Genomic DNA, 23,638 nt, shown 5'->3' on the forward strand with positions numbered 1-23,638 from the left:
ATGTGTGCGAGTGGGAGTGTGGTGGCACTCTTAGTTCCCCATTTTTCTTCTATTTGTGTGAGAACTGAGATAAGAGAGAACAGTAAATGAAGGAAGCAGGTGCTCTCCATGGATGATAATCGTTAGCCCATTTCCAGCTTTCTCTTCCTACTCATGACTTCACTTCAGCTGCCTTAGTGGTGTAGTAGAGTGTAAATATTTGCATTACTTCAGTTTGCTTCCCTGTTCCACACTCAACCAGCACTTGTGTGGTGTGTTTCACCACACACTCCTTGGGTGCCCCCTATCGAATGACCTCTGTGGTGTGGGATCATTTGCAGTCCATTTGGCGTGCTCTTTTGAACTTGATTTGGCTCATAGATTACTTGCTGAAGGGTCCTCGCACTGGAGGATACTGCCTTTAGGAGATCTTGACTTTATTGTTCTCACCAGGTGAGATATCTTAGCTATTTCTACTTCTTGGTGATGCCATAAGATTAATTTAAGGTTATCTGTTCCTTCAGCAAAGTATTTGCCCTCTCCTTTGTCCCTTTTGGAAGGTCAAACTCGGACCCATCTGAACTATAGTCTTATTTTAGTAACTTTACTATTTACCAGTCTTTACTATTTTCCTAAGAATTCATAGGATCAATTCGAAGATCATTAAAAAAAAATTATAAATGCAAAAGTAGAATTACAGTTAGAAATTTCAGATCCAGTGATGCCATCTTACTGATACATCTTTGTTTTCAAAAGGAAAAGGGTTTCAAAAAGAGTAAACAACAATGTAAGCAGCCATGGAGAAGTATTAGCTTAGTACTTGGCTTTCTAAGATTGCATGCTTAACTCTGGTGCAGTTTAGGATTTTCTTCTTGCCCTTTTTAATGTGCGTATCCAATGCTCACAGAGAAGAGCAGTGACCAGCTCTTCCACATTCCACCATAACTGAGACACTTGCTGTGTTGATTGAGGGCTACCAGGACAAAGAAAGGAGAGTTAGAGCTTAGTGTGAAAGCTGTATATACTTGAGGAAATGGACCTGAATATTAACATTAAGAATAAAACAAATGGATTATGGATTAAAATGATAATATGAATTCAGAACCTCTTTAGTTACACTGTCCTTTGTTTCAGATTTGATAAAAGAAATGGTGTTAGACATATATCAGAAAATAGTTATTTTGGGGAATCTTTCTTTTTTTTTTCCCTTCCCTTTGAGAAATCTGTTCGCTTCTTTCCTCCAAACAGAATTTAGTGCAGTTTACCCTCATTTGGATAAACACATACCACTTTTTACAATCCCAGTCCAAAACCCTGGGAGAAAATGTTTAGCGATAAGGAGTTCCAAAGGCCAATAGTGTGCTTGATTAAAATAAAATTTGTTTTCAATTTAAAAGCTCTTTTCAATTAAATTAATGTTCAATTTGTATATGCTATCATATAAAACTACTAAATTCTTGAACTCTTCACACCCGTTGGTTAACGGGATACTTATTTTCTCTGTACTTTTGGGAATGTTGTACGAGAGAGTACTCCACAATCATTTAGTCACTGGATTTCACTGGAATCTGATGACCAGGGAATAAGTTTTTAGTCCAGAAAGATGCACAGGTTGGCTTGTCACGCCTCTGGTGTTATGGACTGCTGGCCACTGTTCACATACAGCAAATGTAAGGTTTGATAATGAAAAAGCTAAGGCCACACAGACAGAAAACTGAAGTACAGTAGCCATATTCTTCATCATTTCTCAGGTTTATTCACATTCATAGTGTATACAATACAATAAATATGTATTTCTCTACTTTTTACTAGTGAAAGAGAATATTCAACATGAAGCAAAAGTCTTCTAGAAAGCTTGGCCTTTTACTTTGGGGTTTTGTTTGTTTTTAATATTGGGACCAGCTACCCATGAGGCTGCTAAGAGAAGTGTGTCACAATTAAGTTAATCATGTTACTCTTAAAAGGGAAGGATAAGGATATTTCTCATCTCTGTAAGATGAATCAAATGTTGAAAAAGCATGGTAGTGTGTGTGTATTTTGAAAAAAAGTTTTCACACATAATTTTTTTAAAAATTGTGGATGAATCTGTCATGGGAGAAGACTCTTTAAAATGAAACTTCAGGCTAAAGAACCTATGGACAAATTCTAGAAAATGCATTATTTCACTGCTGCCAAATTTTACTGAAGGTGGATCTATATGTCGGCAGAGTATGTTGTTTTTTCTTCCCATTAAGCAGTTGTATTATTTTTTTATGTACCAAGACCACCACACACAGTTGTTGGCACGTTTCCCTGGAGCTTTGGCAGTTTGTCTGCACAATAACATTTAATTTCTATTTTACTTGCTTTATTGTAGAGTATGTTGTCTAAGGACTAGTAAAATAGATTGTGATAAGTTTGTTAATCTGTCATAAGTTTTTGAGTGACTCCTGCTCATTTCTACCAAGCATAGCCTTCCATTTTTCTTTCTCTGTTTCTGTAGGCTGCCTTATATCGGCTGAGTGGGGATTGGAATCCTTTACATGTTGATCCCACTTTTGCTGCTCTTGGAGGTGAGCTGAGGGATGCCATTGTATTAATATTTGGATGAAGGATGATGTAAATGTATTTTTAATCTTTTTTGCACTTAGTCTATACGTCTTTAACAAGCTGGAAAAAACAGTGCTTTTTTGTTGCTGTTCTTAGAGTCACCGTTAGATGTCTTCAAAGTTCTGTGTGACACTTCACTTAAAAGCATTGCTTCTTGTAGCTAGGAATGCGGAATGATTCTTGGACCTAACCTACAACAGAAACCTGCCTCCTACCCCATTTTCCTTTTAGAGTTTATTTGTTGCCTCTATCCCATCTTTATAATCTCTGTTTCATAAGCAGAAATAAATAACTATCAAAAGCTTCAGAAGGAATTCCATAAATTCCTTGATAGATAATTCTTTTCATCTATATGATTTTGAGATTATGTTGGTCTCAGTGGAATTTTTTGTGCTACTGTGTAGTCTTCCCAATTGCAACAAATCTCAGGAGGGTGGGAGAGAGGGAGCTGGTTAGCATTTCTTTCCTATAAAATTGCCTAACTGCACCTCTTGCTGGTAGCTTGTTCATTTATGTAATGCTACATGCCAAAGCAACAGACCATAGGCTGCATTAACTGACTCTTGCAGAGATGTAATTACTAAAGAAGGGTCTGTTTTCTTAAATTTCTGTCCTAAAGGTATTTTTTTGAGTTCTTTTCAGGCCTTGCTAGTAGTATGGTGTGATTACTCCAGGCAGACAGCAATTTCATTTACTTAAGAAATTTTCCTGAATACGTATGCTATCATCATAAAGTTTACATGAAAATACTGGTCTGTAATAATTGGTCTGCAGTTTTCCAGTGACTTCTTTTTAATGTAGGAGTTTCATTGTATGGTGTTCTTACCAAGATAAATAGAGCAGAGCTATACTTCCTTGTTCAGATCACACTTAACATACTTCCACAAATTGTCTCCTTTCATAAATACATACCAATTGTTTGGTTAACTCTGTTTTGTATGATTCTATGTAAATTTGTGTTAATAAATAATGATAATCAAATACAAGAGTCCATAAAGAGATTTCCCCAGTTTATTAAACCATTCTGTTTGTTTGTTCAGCTGATGATTTTGGATAAATATTTCAAGGGAATCACCCAATTACTCTTGAAGGAGCTGGAGGAGAAAAATACATGTTTATAATTGAAACCCCAGTGTTTAAAATAATAATGGTAATCCTATGAAAACCTTACAAAAGAAGAGGAGTAGAAATCTTCTACCTGCTCACACAAAGAGCACTGGCACTTAGACACAGTGAAAAATGAAATTAACTCTGTAGGTGAGGTAGTCTCTTTGAACAGAAAACTGCTGCACTGGATTTTGGAACTGTGGCAGCCTCATACACAAATACCTATACTAAATGTAGGTTCAAACAAAGAAGAAAATTACTGTAGAGATATTCCACAAGTATTTCTTCTAGTTATACAATAGCTTTTTTCTTTGCACATATTCACACACCTTCTTGTCTTTAATCTCTGTAAATGTTCTCTTTGACTGGCTCTCACCAGTGTGCACTGGAAGTAAGCATTCAGGGTAATGTGCTTAGGTTGTTCCAGGGTTATTGTTAAGCCTTCCTGTGGATAATGTTTCAGAGGAGATATACTACATGAAAACACCTGTTTATATTCTTGTGCCTTTATTCCTGTAGCTTGTGAGTATTTCCAAGATACTAGAAAGTGAAAGCAACGTTGATTTTATTTTCATTTTAGCCTGGATAAAAAGTAACTTGATTGCCTTATGGATTTTTCTTTGAGTATGCATAAGTTCTATAAAGAAAATACTGGGGAGAACATGACTGTATATATTTGTCTGTTTCTGAGTTCTGAAAATAGTGGTGGGTTTTGGTTCTTGTATGGTGAATTGAGCTAAGCTTTTAAAGAGCTAAATGTCACTATAACATTCTGTAAGAGAGATACTGAATACTGATATTGTTACAATAATGCCCGTAATCTGTTTAAAAATTGACTGTACCATATCTTTCTGCTTTCAGAAATACTCTGTACAAGCATACAAAAAAGAAAGTGCTATTAAAAGTGTGTATATTCAAATATTTTACAGGAAAGAAATGGCAGAATGATCAGAGTGGAATACTTGCAGCAAGAAAACAGACTCATGTTCATTTTAGCCTGTCCTCATGCCACATCTCTTCTCCTAACTTAATGAGTCAAAATTTCTGTTTCTCATCCTTACTCCTGCTAGTCTTGTCTTCCCTTTGGGCCATGTCTCAGAAGTCCCATCTTTCCCAGCATTGAGTCCTAGTGGCTTTTTTGTCTCTGTCTTGAAGGTCGTTTCTTCTTCTTCTTCTACATCTCCTGATTCTCTGCAGGCTAGACTTTCACCTGTCTCCTCTTCTTTGTTTGTTTGCTTTTGCTTTTGCTTTTGCTTTTTTCTCCCAGGTGTTGTACCTTGGGACAACTTTTCATGCTGTGTACATGCTATGAGGAGTTGTTCAGAGCTCAGGAAAAACAGACTCTGGCAGCTGAGAGTGGCAAATGAGTTCCAGGCAAAGCAACTGGTTTCAGAGCCAAACCTGGACAGACCTGTCTCGAATCCATGGTCTGTTGCAAGTGTGATCAATTAGTGTTCATATGCCCTGTCAGGTCAGAGCAACCTGTTAAGGGATCAGAACATACTCAGTACAAGCAGCATCTTTAAAACTTAACCGTTGCATCTTTAAACCTTAGCCATTTAGCAGATCTCAGGCCAGTTTTCAAAGGTTTATGTTGTCAGACTTTGACAGGACTGGAAAAAGATTCAGTGCTAATACAAAGATTATCCTCTGCCAAGATTCAGTTCCTGCTCCAAAGCATAGAAGTGCAAGGAAATCTGACCAAAAATGTCAGTATAAACAACACACTGTAATTTTTTTTTTTCTCTCTTTTTTGTTAGATGTGTTCAAAATGCCTGAAATCTTTTCAGGGTTTTTTCCACTTCTAAATAAAAAAATGTTAATCCTGAAGTGTGCACTGTATTTGAAGACTTTTGGCAATCATGAATAGGAGTTAAAAATGGGAAGCATCAAATAATCTTAGTATCACCACTTTTTAATCATTACAAAACCTCTTACACTTGATATGCATACTTCCATGTAACTGTGTATCTGGTGTGCCTGTGCATGTATATTAAAACAGTCAATCTCATTATTTTCCATTTTGTCACTGTCGTAGTTTAACCCCAGCCAGCAACTAAGCACCATGCAGCCGCTCACTCACTCCCCCCGCTTCAGTGGGATAGGGGAGAAAATCAGGGAAAAGAAGTAAAACTCGTGGGTTGAGATAAGAACAGTTTAATAGAATAGAAAAGAAGAAACTAATAATGATAATGATAACACTAATAAAATGACAACAGTAATAATAAAAGGATTGGAATATACAAATGATGCACAGTGCAATTGCTCACCACCCACCAATTGACACCCAGTTAGTTCCTGAGCAGCGATCCCCATGCCCCCACTCCCCCCAGTTGCTATACTAGATGGGACGTCACATGGTATGGAATACCCTGTTGGCCAGTTTGGGTCAGGTGCCCTGGCTGTGTCCTGTCCCAACTTCTTGTGCCCTCCAGCTTTCTCGCTGACTGGGCATGAGAAGCTGAAAAATCCTTTACTTTAGACTAAACATTACTTAGCAAGAACTGAAAACATCAGTGTTATCAACATTCTTCTCATACTGAACTCAAAACATAGCACTGTACCGGCTACTAGGAAGACAGTTAGCTCTATCCCAGCTGAAACCAAGACAGTCACCTCTACAGACAGGGGCTAATTTTACTTGTATTACATAGCATAGGCAGTGTTGGAGTGCCAGTTGTCAGTGAGCACTTTCCTTTGCCTCAAAGAAGAGGAAACAGTAAGTGGTAACAGACACTTTTTCCATGGCATAAATTAGGTTAAAAAGAAAAAGGATTAATGATATTATTGGAGGAAAATACTATGAATAAAATATAGATATTTGTAGAAGCAACATGCAAACTCTTAATACTACAAATGCTAAAATGTTTCTTTTTGAAATAGGATTTAAGAAGCCTATACTTCATGGACTATGCTCCTTTGGGTTTGCTGCTAGAAACGTTTTGAAGCAGTTTGCAAATAATGATGTGAACAGATTCAAGGCGATCAAGGTCTGTGTGTTCATTCGTTGCAGTTAATTTTCTTGATTTTTCTGGTTTTAGTGCCAAAAAAAAAAATCTTTAGTGTGGGAAAAGGCTTTTGCACTGTCTTAACTGCCACAATTGCTTTTACTTATTGCTGCATGTATTTTATTGCCTCTATCTAGTATGTTTACTTAAATATTAAGGCTTTCTACGTTGCTAGTTGACTGATTTTTCTCTTTGCTTTTTCTCATTTTCGTAGAGCCTATGCTTTTGAGCTTTGCGTGTACGTATGACAGATCCATTCACACCCCTACTTTTTTTTTTCTTTTTAGGTTCGCTTTGTGAAACCAGTCTTTCCAGGGCAAACTTTACAAACAGAAATGTGGAAGGAAGAAAATAGAATCCATTTTCAGACCAAGGTCAGAAAACACTCACCATTGTGGGCTTTAGAGAAAGATCTGTTGGTTAAAAGACTGGTGGTTTAAGGGGAAGCAAAAAAAGTGGTTCATCAAGCACACCACTGAAGAAGGGTTTGTAAAGAAATTAAGTGAATAGAATGAAGTATTCTTAATTATTTATGGTGTCACTAAAATTCTAATAAAAATACCATTATACTCATAGGACTTAATACACTCCTTATATTAAATAATAGGAGAACTCATTTCATTGTATTGCATTTTCTGTGTTTGTCCACTGTGGAAGAGCAAAAAGCAGTCATTCACAGGTCAGCATAGCTTGTACTTGTTTTCTGCAGTTAATCATAACCTTGTGTATGCATCCTTTTTTAACATTTGTTTATCTTAAATCAACTCTTGACAGTTAGTTTATGCAGGTAAACTACAAATTTAGCTTAAATTGAGTAAAACTTAAGCTGCGTCCAGACAGAACAACGTACTTAAAAATAGAAGTTTCACAGCAGTTGGACATAGTAACTACAATGAAACAGAGTTTACACTTTTATAAATGCAGTTTTTGGATTATTTTATTTTCTTTGTCATTGCTGTTAGCATTTTGTGTGGGCATCCTGTAATCCTCTCCTACCTTTGGTAGGATACTTACTGGAAGCTAAGGGTAGAATACTCCAGCTAGAGGCAAAAAGTAAATTCTCATCACTTCTCTTGTAGCATCCTACGACACTATGATTTGCTACCGGTATTTGTCGATACGCGTTGGCTTATGCAGATGCAATTTACATTGCTTTGGCTGGCCAAAGTTTTGCAACCCCATCTTTGTAAAAAGCTAGCCAGCTGTTGATTAGTGAGTACAGCAGCAGGGATAGTTACAGCTGCAGGGAGGATTGGGCAGGCTCAAATGAGAGTCATCATAAAGACATAGGATTGCTGTTTCCACAGGAGTACAGCTTTGTGGAATAAATGTTGACTGAAGGAGGTAAATTTTGTTTGCAGACCTGATAAGGGTTAGCAGCTGTAGAATTTCAGAATGATAACAACATGGAGGCTACGATGTAGCAACTCTCCATGTCTGGTTACTAGTAGTAAACAAGACAGTTTGGTGCCTCAAATGAGCTTTGGAGATTACTGTATTGGAGATTGCGTAGCTATATTTAAAAGGTACTACCACTCAGTCCTAACTGAATTTCTAGACTTCAGGTATTTACTTTTGAGGGTTTGCATGTTCAGTGTCAATTAAGAGAATTCAGGATACGCTTCCAAGCCCTTTGGAATTTGTAAACAGAGTGCGATGTTTTGTTGTGTTTAAAGGCTGGGTTTGTTATTATGCTTGGTTTAGTCATTGTAATATGTAGAGTTTGAGGAGATTTTGCTACAGTTTTTTTTTTCCACAAGTGTGGAGTAAATTATTTTGGAGAGAAATTACAATATTTAACAGGATTATAGAAAGCCACCTTGTTTCAACAGTTATGAATTGTGCAGAATTCCATTTCTTATTGCATGTTGGATTAGTCTGAAGTAAAGCCATCTTTGTACTTGTAATAAACTCTGGTTAAATCAAACTATATGTAGACATATAACTTTGATATGCTGGTTTAAATCCATTTTCAGCATTGTCTGAAGTGCAGTGGCAGCAGGTGACAAGCTGTTAGGCATGATTTGAGTAATCATTATTATGTAGTTTTTCTGTATTAATTTCACCTGTGCAGTAAGCTAGGTTGTGATACTGCATATTCCTCTGCTTTGGCTATTAATCATATAACTCTATATGCATTGTCAGTGAATCATTTTGCCATCTTCTGTTTGCTGCCATAAGTCAGAACGGTTTGTCAGACCCCTTAAATAGACAATGCCAAAATGAAACCCATTTTCTTCTCTGACTTAACTATTTCAAAAAATTTAAACAGAAGGGAATTCAGGTATTCTTCATCTTTCTTCTTATAATCTTTCTGGTTTTATAATGCTTAAAAAAATTGTTTCTAGTACAAGTTGCAGTGTAAGGCACCTGGACATAGTGAAACTGTCTAGATGAACTCTTGACAACTACTTTTCTACCTCAAGGAAAAACATTCTAGAACAATGTATTTCTCAGAACTATTTATGAAGTAACATTAACAGTAACTTATAACACTGGAGGTAAATTTTCAGACAAATAAGGTTTTTCTACCACTTTGTGAACAGAAATCAGCAATATATTTTGGTATAATTTCTCCAGAAGCAAATAATTATTCTGTTTGAAGAGCTGTTTGCAAAGCATAGTATACTAACTTGTCTCAAGACTACAATGCATTTATGGGGTGGGGTTTTTTTGCTCTGGAACTTTTACGTTTTCTCTTTTCTTCATCTCTGATTTTAAAATGTAAGAAATACTCCTTTGTTGCCCTTCTTTTGTGACTTTTTTGCAAATACGTGACCTTTTTAATGTAATTTTTTTCCCCCACCACAGGTCAAAGAGACTGGAGAAGTTGCTATTGCAGGGGGCTATGTGGATGTAGTACCAGCCTTGGATAAGCCTTCTGCTCAGGAGGTTATGAAGGTAGGAGGAAGCAGTAGAAGTCTTAACTTTCAAAGCAGCATAGCTAGGCTTTACTCTTGTGAAAAACACAGGAAAAATACTTAGATCACTTACCGGTCTTATTTGCAGTACTTAGATGAGTATATGAGTTCAGAGACGTGAACACACACATTAAGGTACAGAGGTTCATTCATCTATTTGAGGGGAAAAATACAGACATTTTAAGATAAACAAGATGGCTGATGAAGTTTGAAGTTCTTGATGCCAATTGAACTGTTAGGATAAGCATCACACTGTATGTTACAAAACAACTGAGGCATGTGCCAGTAAGGGCCACAAGTTTTGAGCACTTGCATAATTTAAGATTGAAATTAGTCCCTATAATTTGGGGCTGTACCTGTGAAAGGAGCATTTTTTTTTTATTTTGTACATGTTGAAGATCAAACTCAATATAAGTTGTAAAAGTGTGTGACCTTTGTTTCTCAATTTTTTCAGAGAGACGTGGGGAGAGTGGCAGGAAGGTGTTTGAAGAACAGAACAAATGAAAATGAGATAGTGTACTCATAGAAAAGAACAGTTTTGTCATTGATTCATTTTGCAAGAAGGCTCTGGCAGCTGTTTTTGCACGTGGCTAGGCCTAAGACATGATACACACTTTATACTATGTATATTTTAAAAAATTCTCTGCAAGCATGCATTAAGCCTTGGGTACTGGACTTGCCACAAAAGACAGAATGATACATGCAATTCTGAGGATGTCCTGGGATCTTAATGTGGTCTAAATGACACAGGTGCACAGTGCATTGCCTTAATAAACTATATCTTTTTTTCCCCATTGTTTCCTGCCTGCGAAGGATGAAACTTTAATGCATTGAAGTTTATGAAATACTGAGATAGTGACATTCATATAAAGCTTGTGATACATTCCTGGAACCTGTTTCTTTTTGCTGGTTCTGTTTAGTCCTCTGACATTCTGAACGGTTGCCAAATCTGTATTTGAAGTTGAAACATGTAAGCATTAGAACTTTCAGTGAAATAATTACAGAGATTTTGTTGTGTTTTTTTTTTTTAATATGGGCAGAACAAGTTTTTTTTTCTTTAAGCTTACTATGAGAAATTAAGGTGCTTTGGCAGAACTTTGCTGACACAGGCAGACATCCACCAGGGGAAACTAGCCTGAGTGAGTGAAGATTGGCAAATTTAGATGTCATTGGGAACTCTGTTATACAGTGGAAAATGTTAGGCTTAACAGGAGAGTGACAAGAGAGCAGTGTGAGGAGTATTGCATTCTGGTGTAGAGGTAGGTGCAGCAGAACAACTAAAACTATGACAGCTTCTTTGCTCTGATTCCAGTTAGATCAAAAATGTCACTGGAGCAGCTTCTTGAAGTGTAGCATTTTATCCAGTACAAATATTTGTTAAAGACAGACAGTGAAAGGCTTGCAAAATAATACATGTTTGGAAAAGTTGAAAATGTAAATGGAGCTAATCCCAGTCTTAAATGATAAACACATTGTGTCTACACTGGAGTTCTGACTGTGTTCGTAGTGCAGTATGTTTTGAACATCTTCCATGTCAAGATAAAGTAATGTACTCATAAAAATATTTTTGTGTTCTAAAAACCAACATGCCATTCGCCATGGAAAAAGTGGCAATGGTTATCCTCCAGAGGGAACAAAGGGCAATTTAGAAGCCCTTAGAGCCCTAATTATAAAACATATCTTGAATTGTAGTGATAAATGACAAAAACTGCAAAAGCAAGATTTGAAATAATTCTCAAGGAAGAGTCCACGAAGCATTTTCTGCTTGAATGTACTCTTTAATGCTGACAGTTGCTAGAGGTGATTATTTGTGGTGGAAGAAATCTCAATTGCATTTAATAATTCTGCAACAGAGACTTTCTTGGACACAGTGCTTGAACTAATAGACATATTTAGTACTTCTTTAACTGAGTTTCAGTTTTAAATTCTTCATACTGACTTTCTTTTTTTAAGACTGCAGGGCTGCAGAGTGACCTTGTGTTTGAAGAAATTGGTCGTCGTGTAAAAGAGATTGGAAATAAATTGGTAAAGGAAGTAAATGCCGTATTCCAATGGGACATCACTAAAGATGGGAAAACAGCAATGCAGTGGAGTAAGCTGTAGCTTTTATATAATGCCCTGATGCATTTTTTTAATGAAGTGAGATAATTATACTCATTCTAATTAAAAAGATATCTTGACAATAAGTATAAGGTAGTAGATGAATATTCACCTGGACCTAAAATTCTGAAAGCATACTGAATGCACCAGTGACAAGGAGGTCCGATAACATTCCATAATGGCAGTTACTAACCTTTGTAGGAACATACATCTGTAACTTGCCTATTTAGATGTAGGCATAGGCAAACAATCCTCTATAACTTCATTTCTATTCACATTTTCCAGAATGGATTGCCACTGCACTTAGAAAAGCAGGCTAAATTAACCTACTAGGAGCTCTGTGTTACAGTAATTAGTCTGCTGGTGACATACATGCGAACTAATCCAAAACAAATAGGTATTTATTTCTACTGCATTGGTTTTGTCACTTTACTGAAAATATAGCCCAATTTGTTTCCATTCAAATTTTCAGAGATCAAGGTTTAATGAAGGTATAATGGTGCTTACCCCCAGTTTAAGCATGGGACTGGGTTGATGAAGAGGGGCTAAAGCTTGTAATAGCAATGGGTCAGAGGGGAGGTGTTTCCTGGTAAAGCAGATTACACAAGTGTGTGAAATGGTCTGACGTGGGCAAAACTGCTTCCTCAAAAAAATTCTCTTCTTAAATTCTCTTGTGCTCAGTTTCTGAGGACATGTATTTTTGCAAAAAACAGTCTAATTTTAGGAATTGGATATACTTCACTGTCTTTGGATTTATTCAGGTTTTTTTGCTGAGGTGTCCTAAATGGTCTATTAGTGGAATGTAAAGTTTTTCCAAAGGGATAAACCTTAGTCAGGCTGTAACTTCCAGGCCTTTGCTTTTTTTGTGGAGAAATGCAAGTCTTCCAGTCAAGTCTGTCACTTAGACTGCCTCATTTTGATTGGTCTCAGTGGCTGGATCCAGTCAGAGCAGTTTTGGGGGAGATACAGATGAGGTGGGCTGCACTTTGACAGGCTAAGGGGAGAGACTGACATGTTGGCAGGTCAGATGAGGTCTGTGTTGTGCTTTGTCACATAGACTGACTTTTTTAAACTATTGTTAGGTCTTTGCAATGTCTGTTCTCAATAAACGGTTATTGTGTTTAAGAAACTGCTCTTCCTTTTACAGAGTGGTTTAGAAACCTATAACGACACTTTCTCTTTTCCTAATGTTAACCAGCAGAGATTCTGAGTAGCAAGACTGCTGTTAAGTTTCAGGAAAAATACCGTATGTAGATTGATTAACATAGTTCTGTTTTACCTGTATTGCATTTTAAGCAATTTTTGAGGGATAAAGGGTGATTTCTGTTTGGATAGCAGTTAACTGATATGTTGAATATACCCATGTAGATTATGCAGGCTGAGTACCTATACATCAAAATGAGAGGAGGGTAAATACTGCATAATTCAGCTCAGAAGATCTGTCTTAAAACTCATTACTGCTCTTAATCATTCCTACCGTCTGCAGTTTTCCACTTTTACACTCAGTAATTTAAATTATGAGTATGCTTATAACTTGGACAGAAGGCTTATGAAGTCTTTCCTGTGTTCTTGCTTACATTTTTAGAAGATATATTAGAAGCACATAGATTAAAGTCCAAAACACTTAAAGTGAATACTTGTGTTTGTTAGAGAATCACTCTGTACACTACATCAGTCATGTCTGTTGTTTCATGTGTAACTAAATGTAATATAAGTGATGGTCATGTTTATAATAACAACCAGAAAACTATCTTCAAGATGAATTATAGTTGTCTTTAATTTTGGAACTGCTTTATTTGTCACCTAAACTCAGTATTACGTGTGTTCAAAGGATGCAGGGGAAAAATCAATGGAAGAAAAATCTGATGTGCAGTGTTCAAGACATGAATAAAATTTCTTGCACAGGAAGACCTTAAGCTGCAAACTGCTGAACACAGAACAGGCACACGTAAAGATTTAGGCCTGAGCAGTGGCCTTACCTGCCTCATGAGGGGAAACTGGTGGATGTTTTTGCTGTTGTATCCAGAGAGAGAAAGTACTCCTGCTTTGAATAAATAGTCAGCCTTTCCTGTTTTTCAAACAAAGCTTGTCCTCTCTTCTGTTTCCTACTGAAGCAGTGGGAGGAAAGTAGTGCCTTCTTCCAGTGCTTGTTTCCCTAGCTAAAAGGGATTAAATAGACAAATTTTCTTTGTCCTGTTCCCTCTGCTTCTGTTGCAGTGAACAATATCTGTACGTCTATATGAATTTGGAACTACTTAAAGCTCCCTGTGGTATGGAAGGTGGAGGAGGTAATCTAATATTTTAAACATTTCCTGTTGCTGACTACTATTAGGAGCTTAAATGAAACATTTCCAAAATCTTTGAAAAGTTACTGCTAATTTTTGTATAGTGTGGTCAGTTCCTTCAAGCTTAGGTGTCAAAACAGTGGCTAGTGTTTATGAATTACTGTAGTCTCTATGGTGTAGTAAATATATGAGGCTGAATGTAAATATCTAGGTGACAAGAAGGGTGTCTGTAGAATATGTCCCTTACTTTTCTCATCAGGAATATTGGTATGCAAGTACTCCCTTTGTATATCACTTTTTCAAAGAACTTTCCGTGTCATCTGTTGTGGTTTAAGCCCAGCCAGCAACAAAGCACTATGAGGCTGCTCACTCACTCATGTCACCCCCCGCCCCGTGGGGTGAAGAGGAACAAATATAAAGAAACGTTCATGGGTCAAGGCAAGGACAGGGAGGAATCACTCACCACTTATGGTCACAGGCAAAAAACCAGACTCAGCTAGGGGAAAAAACAAAATCAATTCAATTTACTACCAATCAAAACAAGGATAATAGGAAGTAAAACCAAATCTTAAAACACCTTCCCCCCACCCCTCCCTCCTTCCCGGGCTCAGCTCCACTCCTGATTTTCTCCACCTCCTCCCCACCAGCGGTGCAGGGGGATGGGGAATGGGGGTTGGGGTCAGTTCTGCTGCTCCTTCCTCCTCAGGGGGAGGACTCCTCACTCTTCCCCTGCTCCGCGGTGGGGTCCCTCCCACAGGAGACAGTTCTCCACGAACTGCTCCAATGTGAGTCCTTTCCACAGGCTGCAGTCCTTCAGTCACAGACTGCTCCAGCGCGAGCTTTCCCATGGAGTCATGCCACCTTTGGGGGCATCCACCTGCTCTGGCTGCAGGTGGGCATCTGGTCCCCCGCTCCCCTCCATGGGCTGGGGCGGGACAGCCTGCCGTCTCACCATGGGCTGCAGGGGCATCCCCTCCTCCCCCGCTCCTCCTCCCCCTCCTTCCTCACTGACCTCGGTGTCTGCAGAGGGGCTCCTCTCACATTCCAATCCCACTACTCACTACTGGTTCCCTTCTTAAATCTGTTCTCCCAGGGGCACTGCCGCTATCGCTGATGGGCTCAGCCTTGGCCAGCGGCAGGTCCGACTTGGAGCTGGGGAAGCTTCTAGCAGCTTCTCACAGGAGCCACCCCTGCAGCCTCTCCCCCACTACCAAAACCCCACCACACAAACCAAAAACACATCTAATGGTTTTCTGAATATTTTTGTGTGCCTTTGAAATTTCAAGCGGTTTAAGGATGAAGAAAGCAGGGGTTGGTTAATATTAAAATAAACCAATTAAAATTAATTATGTTAATAACTTAACTATTAAATTGTAATATTAGAATATCAAAATAGTTATGTAAACTCACTGACAGAGTGTTAGCGGTTGTGACAACTGTAGTTGTCACAGTTTGTCCTTATGTGGATTAATAGCATGCTGCTATTGCTGTGTATTTAACTCTAATGGTAGATTTCTAATGGCAAGGTGTATGTATATGCATGATGGAATTTTTATTTTGGGGATTTTTTAAAACACTATTCTGGTCATTAAAAAAAACCCAAACAAACACAAAGCAAAAAAAAGACGTTCCACAGGCAAGCACTCAAGAAGTGTAAGCAATTGCCAGCTTAATTCTTTTTGCTTGTTTGTGTAAGTTTTTATTCAGTATTCAAGAGCATCATCATGTATTGCCTCTTCTACCAGATGCTAGCATAATTCATTTTGCATCGTGAATGTGGAAGAAGAGAGTAGTTTGTGGCTTTGCATTCAAAGGAAGACAGCTTTCTTGCAGTTAAGGTATTGTCAATAACCCAGAAGATTTCTGACAGATATTTATATGGTCATCACCAAGGCTTCTGTAATGCATGTGAACGATGACAGCCAATTTAGAATATGTAACATTGACAATGCCATTTACTGACTTGAATGCTTGACTTTTTCTGTTTTTAATGGAATGGAAGCTTCTGTACATAATTCAAAATTTTAGCCTTTGACAAATTTGTGTTTTCCTTTAAAAACTGAAGATGATAGTAAGATGTTAGTTTTGCTATAGCTTTAATTTAATTATGTGTCATTTTTGTCAACTCTGCCAGTAGAATCGTACTTCTTTACACTACATATAAATTTGGCCCACTGATTATTAGTTGATCCTCTGCGTACAATAAATTTAAATCAGTTTTGTAAATGTTACGCTAAGTTAGATTATAACAATTTTGTGTTATCTTTCTCTCTTTTCATGAAGTAAAATTGCTGTTTTGAGAGCTAGATCCCATAACATACATAGCTACAATAAAGCAAAGTACATAGCTACAATAAAGCAAAGAGGAAAATTTGACATTAAAATTAATTTAGAATTTGGTTCCTATGGATAAATATTACATACTCCTTGACCATGTATGGTCAAATTCTTGACATGGTATCACTGAAACAACTGAAATGTGAGGAGGTAGATTATTTTGGAGGAGTTTTCTGTTTTGATTTAAGCCTTGAGTTGATGCTAATTGTTTCATTATCTATCTTCTTTTTAGGCCTCTCTCTAAGGGCCTCCCAGCCCTTTACAGGCAGTGTTTGTGGTTCTCTTGCGCTACCTGCTAGGCCTCTTTCCCTTATTAAATTTGTTACATAGTTGTGCTGGCTTGTCTCTTAATTTTTTAACTTGTCAGTTTTGCACAGCTTTGTGCTGTTGTGAAAACTGCAGCAATTGACAGCAGTAGAAACAATCTGAGCCCTGCAGCTCATTGCTGTCTTACTCAATGATTGTAGCTCCATCTTCTTCTGCTAATGTCCTGGAGCCTGTTAAGATCTGGGAGGAGGCTGGGAGGGAAGCAAATGAGAGAAAGCAGCAGTATTAAGGACCAGTGTGAAATTCGTTCTCATATACGCAGTTGTGCTGGTGTTTTCCAGACTTTCAGGAACCAAAAGGTTTTTTTAAAATTTGTATTATTTTTTAGTATTTTGTTTTAATTACAACTGTAATCTTTTGATCTCTATTCTCTGCAGTAAGCCAAGATTTTTGTTTATTACTTTAAATGGAGTGGCATTTGTGAATTAGATTTAGCTTTTGTTGTTACAGAGACACTTCTTGATGGTAGCACTAATATTAGTAACACTAGTCTGTTTAATTAGTGATGATCTTTACTTTTATGTAGTTCTCTGTGAAGCCATGGGGAGGAGTAGAACCATTGATCTTGGATTCAAGATGTGAAATTTTGGACAGCTCATTCACTGTCTAAACAAGGTTGAACTGTAGCCACTGACAACGGGTCTTAATTAGGGTATTTCTTTATAGAAGCAAGCTGTTTAATTTAAGAGGATGCTGAAAATCCTCTTAAGATAAAGCAATACAGATTTTGGCAGTATCAAAACCTAAGGAATAAGCATAGCGGTACTTGAGCTATCTTCTGTTATTTTTTAACAAAATTCTTAATTGAGACCCCTCAGCTTTGACTTCTCCAGTTGTCTACACTACCTAAACCATACTTTGCTCTCTGATGCCTATTATTACTGTACAACAGTTGCCTTTGTTTTCAATGGGTATAAAATATTTATTTTTTTTATAGCATTAAGCTACCTCATTTCAACTTCGCTTTCCATAGAGAAAAGACATTGCCATTGAGATTTGTTGGCTGATAGTTAATGGCTCTCTAGAACAGTACTCAGAAGAGTTTACCCATCTGTTGCTTTTCATCATGCTTCTGAAGGCACTGCTGAAGGCAGAAGGTACTTCTGTTCCTTTCCAGTTCTCAGAAGAATAAAACTGTGTTAGGAGAACTGGGGAGAAATTGTTATGTACAGTTGTTTATGAATATCTGACAAATGACGAGGAAAATGCTTAATAATTTATGATGCGATATGACTTCAGGCAATGAAGAGTGGGTGACATGTTGTTCCGTTTGCTTTGAGGAGGAGTCTTGTATTGCAGTTACTTACCCTCTGTAAAGCAGAATAAAAGCCAAACCAAACCAAACAAAAAATAGTCTGACCCCTTAATATTTCTCTCCTAGAAATGGTAAGGCACTCTTCGAAGGCAAAGCAAAACCTGTGCCCCAAATCTTAGATTTTTAGGCTATTTGGCTACCTGCTATGGAATGTCAATGTCTAGTGTTTTAGCCTGTATACATAGGATTTTTTTGATCTTTTTATTATGTCTCTGACAACAGCATCTTATGGATGATAATAATTCATAGATATTTAATTACTGTAATATAACACTTATGTGTACAAGTAAAAACAAACATTTGAAGGATAACTATTGTTTCATCCACTGAAACTGCTTGATTCTGCTTTTCTGCTAGGTGTGTAATACTAAAATTTTACATATTTAAGAAGCTGGTTGATTTTTAAGAGGGACTTCAGCTTAATTTGTGTTCAGTTTAATTTGTGTTGTGACACACAGTGTTGAGGAGTACCATGCCTGTGTTTCAAATGTCTGTTTTTGTATGGAGTGGATCAGCCATGTGAATGGCTAGGAGAAGAGCTGTATCTGTAGCAGCCATGGAGGGCTACATGTTCTCAGGAACAGAGAGCACCAGAGACACCTTTAGGCTACTCATCTGTTACTGCTAACAGTGAAGCCACACTAACAGTGCACGAGGTAGTTGCCTGGGAGCTGCCCAGGTCACCAGCCACCTGAGCACTGAAATAGCTACACTAGTACCAAGTCATTATCAAGCTGGCTGCTGCAATTGTAGTGCAGCGTGCAAGCTTCAGTGGCGAGATGGTAGCTATAACCATAGAGATGTGTATCCAGGAGATATGTGAAGGCATGTATAGGAGACTTGCATTAAGACTGTTTCCTGCTACAGCAGGCAGCTGTGTTACATAGCTTTATCTCATAAAGACATATTTTACAATAAGGCACCCTCTCTGGTCATTTTGGAAAGCTAGAATTTTTCTGCTCTGAAGGCTGGAATCTGTTCTGGTATTCGGCTCATTTCTTTCATTGCTAGTTTATATCCATTTGTCTGTGTGCCAGTGCTGTAGTTTAGTCTTAGTTGTCATCTGAGTACTCTAGGCTAGGTGTACTTCAGGAGGCAAGAAAAATGATCGTATACGTTTCTAATCCTTCTTCTTCTCCCCCCCCCCCCCCCCCCGCAAAAAGATGAACGAGCAAGTTTTGGGGGTAGTTTTCCGTTCTCTATAAGGAGGAGAGTTCCTTTCCCTCTTTAAAATACCAACATATGGTGTATTTTGGATCACTCTTTCTCCAGTGTGATTCACCAGAATTTACCCACTAGGGCTTACATATGAAGTTTTGGGATTTCATTTTTGCCTCCTAGTTCCTTTGGGGTTTTGGGTGGCATTTTTTTTACTTTTTTTTTGACTGCTTGCATTACAGATGTAATAACTCATTTATGATAAAGCTTAAAAAAAGGGGTGGGTCAAGTAACAGTAGAATGTCCTTCATGTTTTTGTGAAAAAGACATTATTTGTTGTCACAGAGCTCTTCTCTTTTGTGGCTGCTCTGTTCTTTTTTTTTTTTCCCTTTTTTTCTTCCTTAGCAAAAATCTTAATGCTCTTTAAAAAGAATAAAGAGGAAATGGAAATGGTATTTTCATATTTTTGGGAAAAGAGAATACTATTAGATTGGTCCTCTTTTTTTTTTTCAGAATTTCTAATAAGTTTTAATTTGAGATATGTTAACGATTTGATGTGATTAAACATAACAGTTTTGCCAATGGTACCATGATTATGCAATGTTTACAGGCATATTTGTGCCTTGAGAGCTTACAATTAATTATAGACCTGAACTGATAAGCGATGCTCTTGAGACTTGGATAGGAAATGGAGAACAGGGATTGTAACAATGTTAAGTATGTACTATATTCAGATTAAAATCTAGGAGTTGTTAGAACTTGCCTGAGTCACTACACATTTTTAATTCTAACTTTTTGTCATCTAAACTTTACACTGCTGAGAGTGATGGATGAGTATTATCAATGAGATATATCAAAACTGCTTTTCCAGCCAGTGCTTAGTAGAGAAGAATAGGGTCTGTTGTGTATTGGGAGATGTTATGTTGGCCTTTCAGCATCTGGGTTCCCTTCTGGAACAGTCTGGGAGAGGTAGGGACAGCCAAAAAAATTAATGAATGCAAACTGAGGCACAAGAAGGGACTCATGACTCTTGCTCTTTTGATTTCTAAGGTTCAGAACTAATTAAAGATAAATAATCAAGAACTGTAAGCAACCTAGAAAACAATGTGTGTGTTTTGTGAATTTAGTCATGGGGCTTGCTGACCAGTGCTATTTGGCTCAAAGGGAGTTCAGTTTGGCTGCATTGGTATGGTTTGTAACATTGCTAGCATTTGAGTAGAGGTGTATTTTAGAAGCACATTGACAGTTAAGCTTGGTTAATATAATCAGAGGAGCTGGTATCCACTGTGAAGCTTGCATTTCATGATTCAATATGGGGTGTTTTGGTTTTGTTTTTTTTTTTTTTAATAATAGTCTGTGCCTGCATAACCTACAGAAGCAATGTTTAAAGGCTCCCTTACAATGTTAGACTATATAGTAGCTGTTTTGGATCAAAAGAATGTTACGCAGCTCCTACCCACAAACATAGAAGGTATAGATTGTTCACCTGGTGCTTAGCAATTTTATTTTTTCTTTCTTCTTTTACTGCATCAAGTTAGTGATGTCCATTAAACCTGTTCCTGAAATTATAATTTACCTTAAAATCAAGTGGATAGTAATAATCCAGTATGTCACTTCTCACTGAGCATCATTGTACATTTAATTCCCCTTCTAGTTTTGTTATAACTGGATGAATATTACTTAGAACACATTTCAGAAAATGAAAGACTTAACACAAACAGACAAAAGGTGTTCCCAGTCTGTATAGTTCACCTTACCCTTTCAGAAAAATTATTTGGAAAAAAAATACATGAGATAGTTTATGCAGAAATAAGTCTCCATAGTTAGGGTAGTGTATTAAAATTTGTCAACTAAGAGAAACCAACTGACAGTATTAGTATTGGCTAGGCAGCCATGATTCTGTGATTAGAGATGTCATGTCCTTACGGGAACATCCACTTGAGTAATGATTTTGTTTTGTGCTTAAAAAGCATGGGAGGACCAAGAGGAAAAGATGTAAAGGGGAAGACTGGTAATCTGCAAGATCTGAGAATGATTTGGCAGAGCACATCTTGTCAAAATATACTTCTAATATTCTTCTAAACAAATGACACAATACCTGATAGAGTTAGCCTTGTAGTAGAATATTTTGGCAGGTCATTTGGTGTGGGAAAAGAACACTCTGAAGCTCCAGACACTTTGAGGAATTTTTGGCTTTCCAGAAGAGAAAGACAGATATTTGGCAAGGCTTTGAATGCTCTTTGCATGAAACAGAACAGCCTATGTTGCCTGTGGGGCAGAACAGGGAAAATGTAGCAGCATGTTTGAACACTACCACATTTGGTTTGTCTGAACATAGGATGCTGTTTTAAAACATCAGAGCTTTATTACTAACTTTAACATTTCTGCAGTAATTGCACTATTAATATCTTGTGAATCTTATGTGTTGTTCAAAAGTGGTTTTTGCCATCTATACAAGAATATTCAAATGGCAGTCCTTGCTGTAAACACCCTCCCCCTTAGTACAGGAATAGGGTTTTTTTTTCTGTTCTAATCTCAATTACTTTCTTTCATTAAAGAAGAAGAATTAAACCACTTTCATTTTCTAAGTGGCTGTTAGCTCAAGATTTACATTTAGACTGGATGCTTTATAAAAATAGATAAGGAGAGTAGTATTCTTTAGACTGAAAATTTTATCTTTATTTAGAAATAAAACTTATCTTTGCTGCTTCTTCTCAGCAATTGACTTAAAGAATGGCTCTGGAGCAGTGTATCAAGGACCTGCAAGAAGTTCGGCTGATACCACCTTCACTCTCTCGGACGAGGATTTCATGGATGTGGTACAACAAAAGACCAACCCCCAAAAGGTAAAAATCCGTGCATCACAGACATACTCACTTGCATGGGGACACATTTGCCTTAAATTAAGCTCTGGTTCATGACTGTTTGCATTCCGAAATCCACAACACTGGATATTTTGACAGTGCAAACGAGAGTCAGATGAGATATAAGCGCATTGTTACCTTATACTTAATTAGTCAGTAGACATGATGGAGAATTTATGCCATCTTTATCATCCTGAGACAAAGATACCTCAAATGACATAAAGCCTGGCAGTACGAAGTCAGTTTTTTGTTTCCTGGGACTTCACAATATAAGATTTGCAAGGTTAAGGTTTGTTGGTTTGATGATTCAGGCTGTTTTGACTGGTCCTGTTGCAGGAAGTTGGTATTTGTTGCAATATTCTGATTTACTGCTACTACTGCAGCAAAGAGAAATCTCAGACAATGCGTGCATGTAGATCCATTGAAACTAATCAAAATTCACCCAAACTAGGTAGATCTTTAAGGGAAAGAAAGATTTAAGAAAGATACGTAATCTGGGTCTGCATTTTTAGCTTCTTGGAGTAATCAACTGCTTAAAACTACTAATTTTACTAATAAAAATGCCTTGTGTAAAAGTCAATTAAACTGTCACAAATTTAATATGTCAGCTTACAGATTAAAGCTTGAGCAAATGAAAACTTTAATTAAACTCATCATATATCAAACAGTTCTTTTTCTTTCATCCAAAGCAGACATTGTTGGAGACTTCGATTGTAAAATTGGAGACTAGCGATGATGCCAAATGTTTGTTATAAGTACTACATACCACATGAGTAAAATCCTTTGTGACCCTCTGTATATAGCAGGCATAAAGCATAAACAAACAAGATGTTGACATGTAATCCTCAGAATGCTAAAGAACAGTGATTGCAATTCAGGAACATTATCTCTTCTTAGACATTAATATTTCCTTTGAGTTTCTGTGAAGTTTTTCATATAAAGAAGCTCAAAGCTTCATCTATTAAGATTCTTTTCTGCTGGCTCTCTCTATTCCTTATTTGAATGTATTTCAAGTTAATGGAACTATGCAAAAGCATGTTGTTTGAGAACTTTCAAAGAGCTTTCAAATTGCAAAGCCACAGTGAAGCAAAACTAGTTTTAAAAAAATACTGAGCTAGATTGAAACAGGGTATACAGCTCTTTGAAGTAGGGACAATAAAAATGTAATATACCAGCATTTCAGTGAAAATATTGGTTGATCTATGATTCTGCAAATGCGGCAAAATCTTGCTTAGTTCCTGTTTGTTGTAATATGCTATGTATAAAGCCAGTGCATTTCTTTGGAAGATGTGTGTACCTATATTGTGCAAGTTCCTGTTTGGATTTGTTATGAATCGAGTGAGTAGCTGACCTTTTCATTAGGCCTTTAATTTTCATTAAATGGCCTTTTCATTCCATTTTCTCATTTCATACAGGGATATAGGGATATCTAGAGCATAGGGAGGGGAGGACTGGGAACTTTATTTTTGTGGCCCGGTAAGTTTTGCCATCAACTTCTGTGAAGAAGTTTGTCTTATCCCAGGAGAAGTCCTCTCTGCTACATGTAGAAAAGAAATGGAGGCCACTGAAGTTGCTTTGTATTTATGGTTTTTTTCCCCTGAGTGATAGACTTTGCTGTGCCTGCACCCTAGATAGAAAACTGTGATTC

At 37.3% G+C, this 23,638-nt stretch overlaps 1 protein-coding gene across 2 annotated transcripts in view; it reads left to right on the plus strand.

The window, feature by feature from the left end:
- Positions 1-23,638, plus strand: part of HSD17B4 (hydroxysteroid 17-beta dehydrogenase 4) — a 74,387-nt gene that overhangs the window by 50,120 nt on the left and 629 nt on the right. For both annotated transcript variants that reach the window (XM_030003691.2, XM_041120718.1), the window contains exons 18-23: positions 2,462-2,531; positions 6,559-6,665; positions 6,971-7,057; positions 9,495-9,584; positions 11,558-11,696; positions 21,845-21,972. In XM_030003691.2, the coding sequence (XP_029859551.1) occupies positions 2,462-2,531; positions 6,559-6,665; positions 6,971-7,057; positions 9,495-9,584; positions 11,558-11,696; positions 21,845-21,972 (621 nt within the window). The remainder of the gene's footprint in view (positions 1-2,461; positions 2,532-6,558; positions 6,666-6,970; positions 7,058-9,494; positions 9,585-11,557; positions 11,697-21,844; positions 21,973-23,638) is intronic.

Source organism: Aquila chrysaetos, chromosome Z, assembly GCF_900496995.4.
Source record: "Aquila chrysaetos chrysaetos chromosome Z, bAquChr1.4, whole genome shotgun sequence".
Lineage (NCBI taxonomy): Eukaryota > Metazoa > Chordata > Aves > Accipitriformes > Accipitridae > Aquila > Aquila chrysaetos.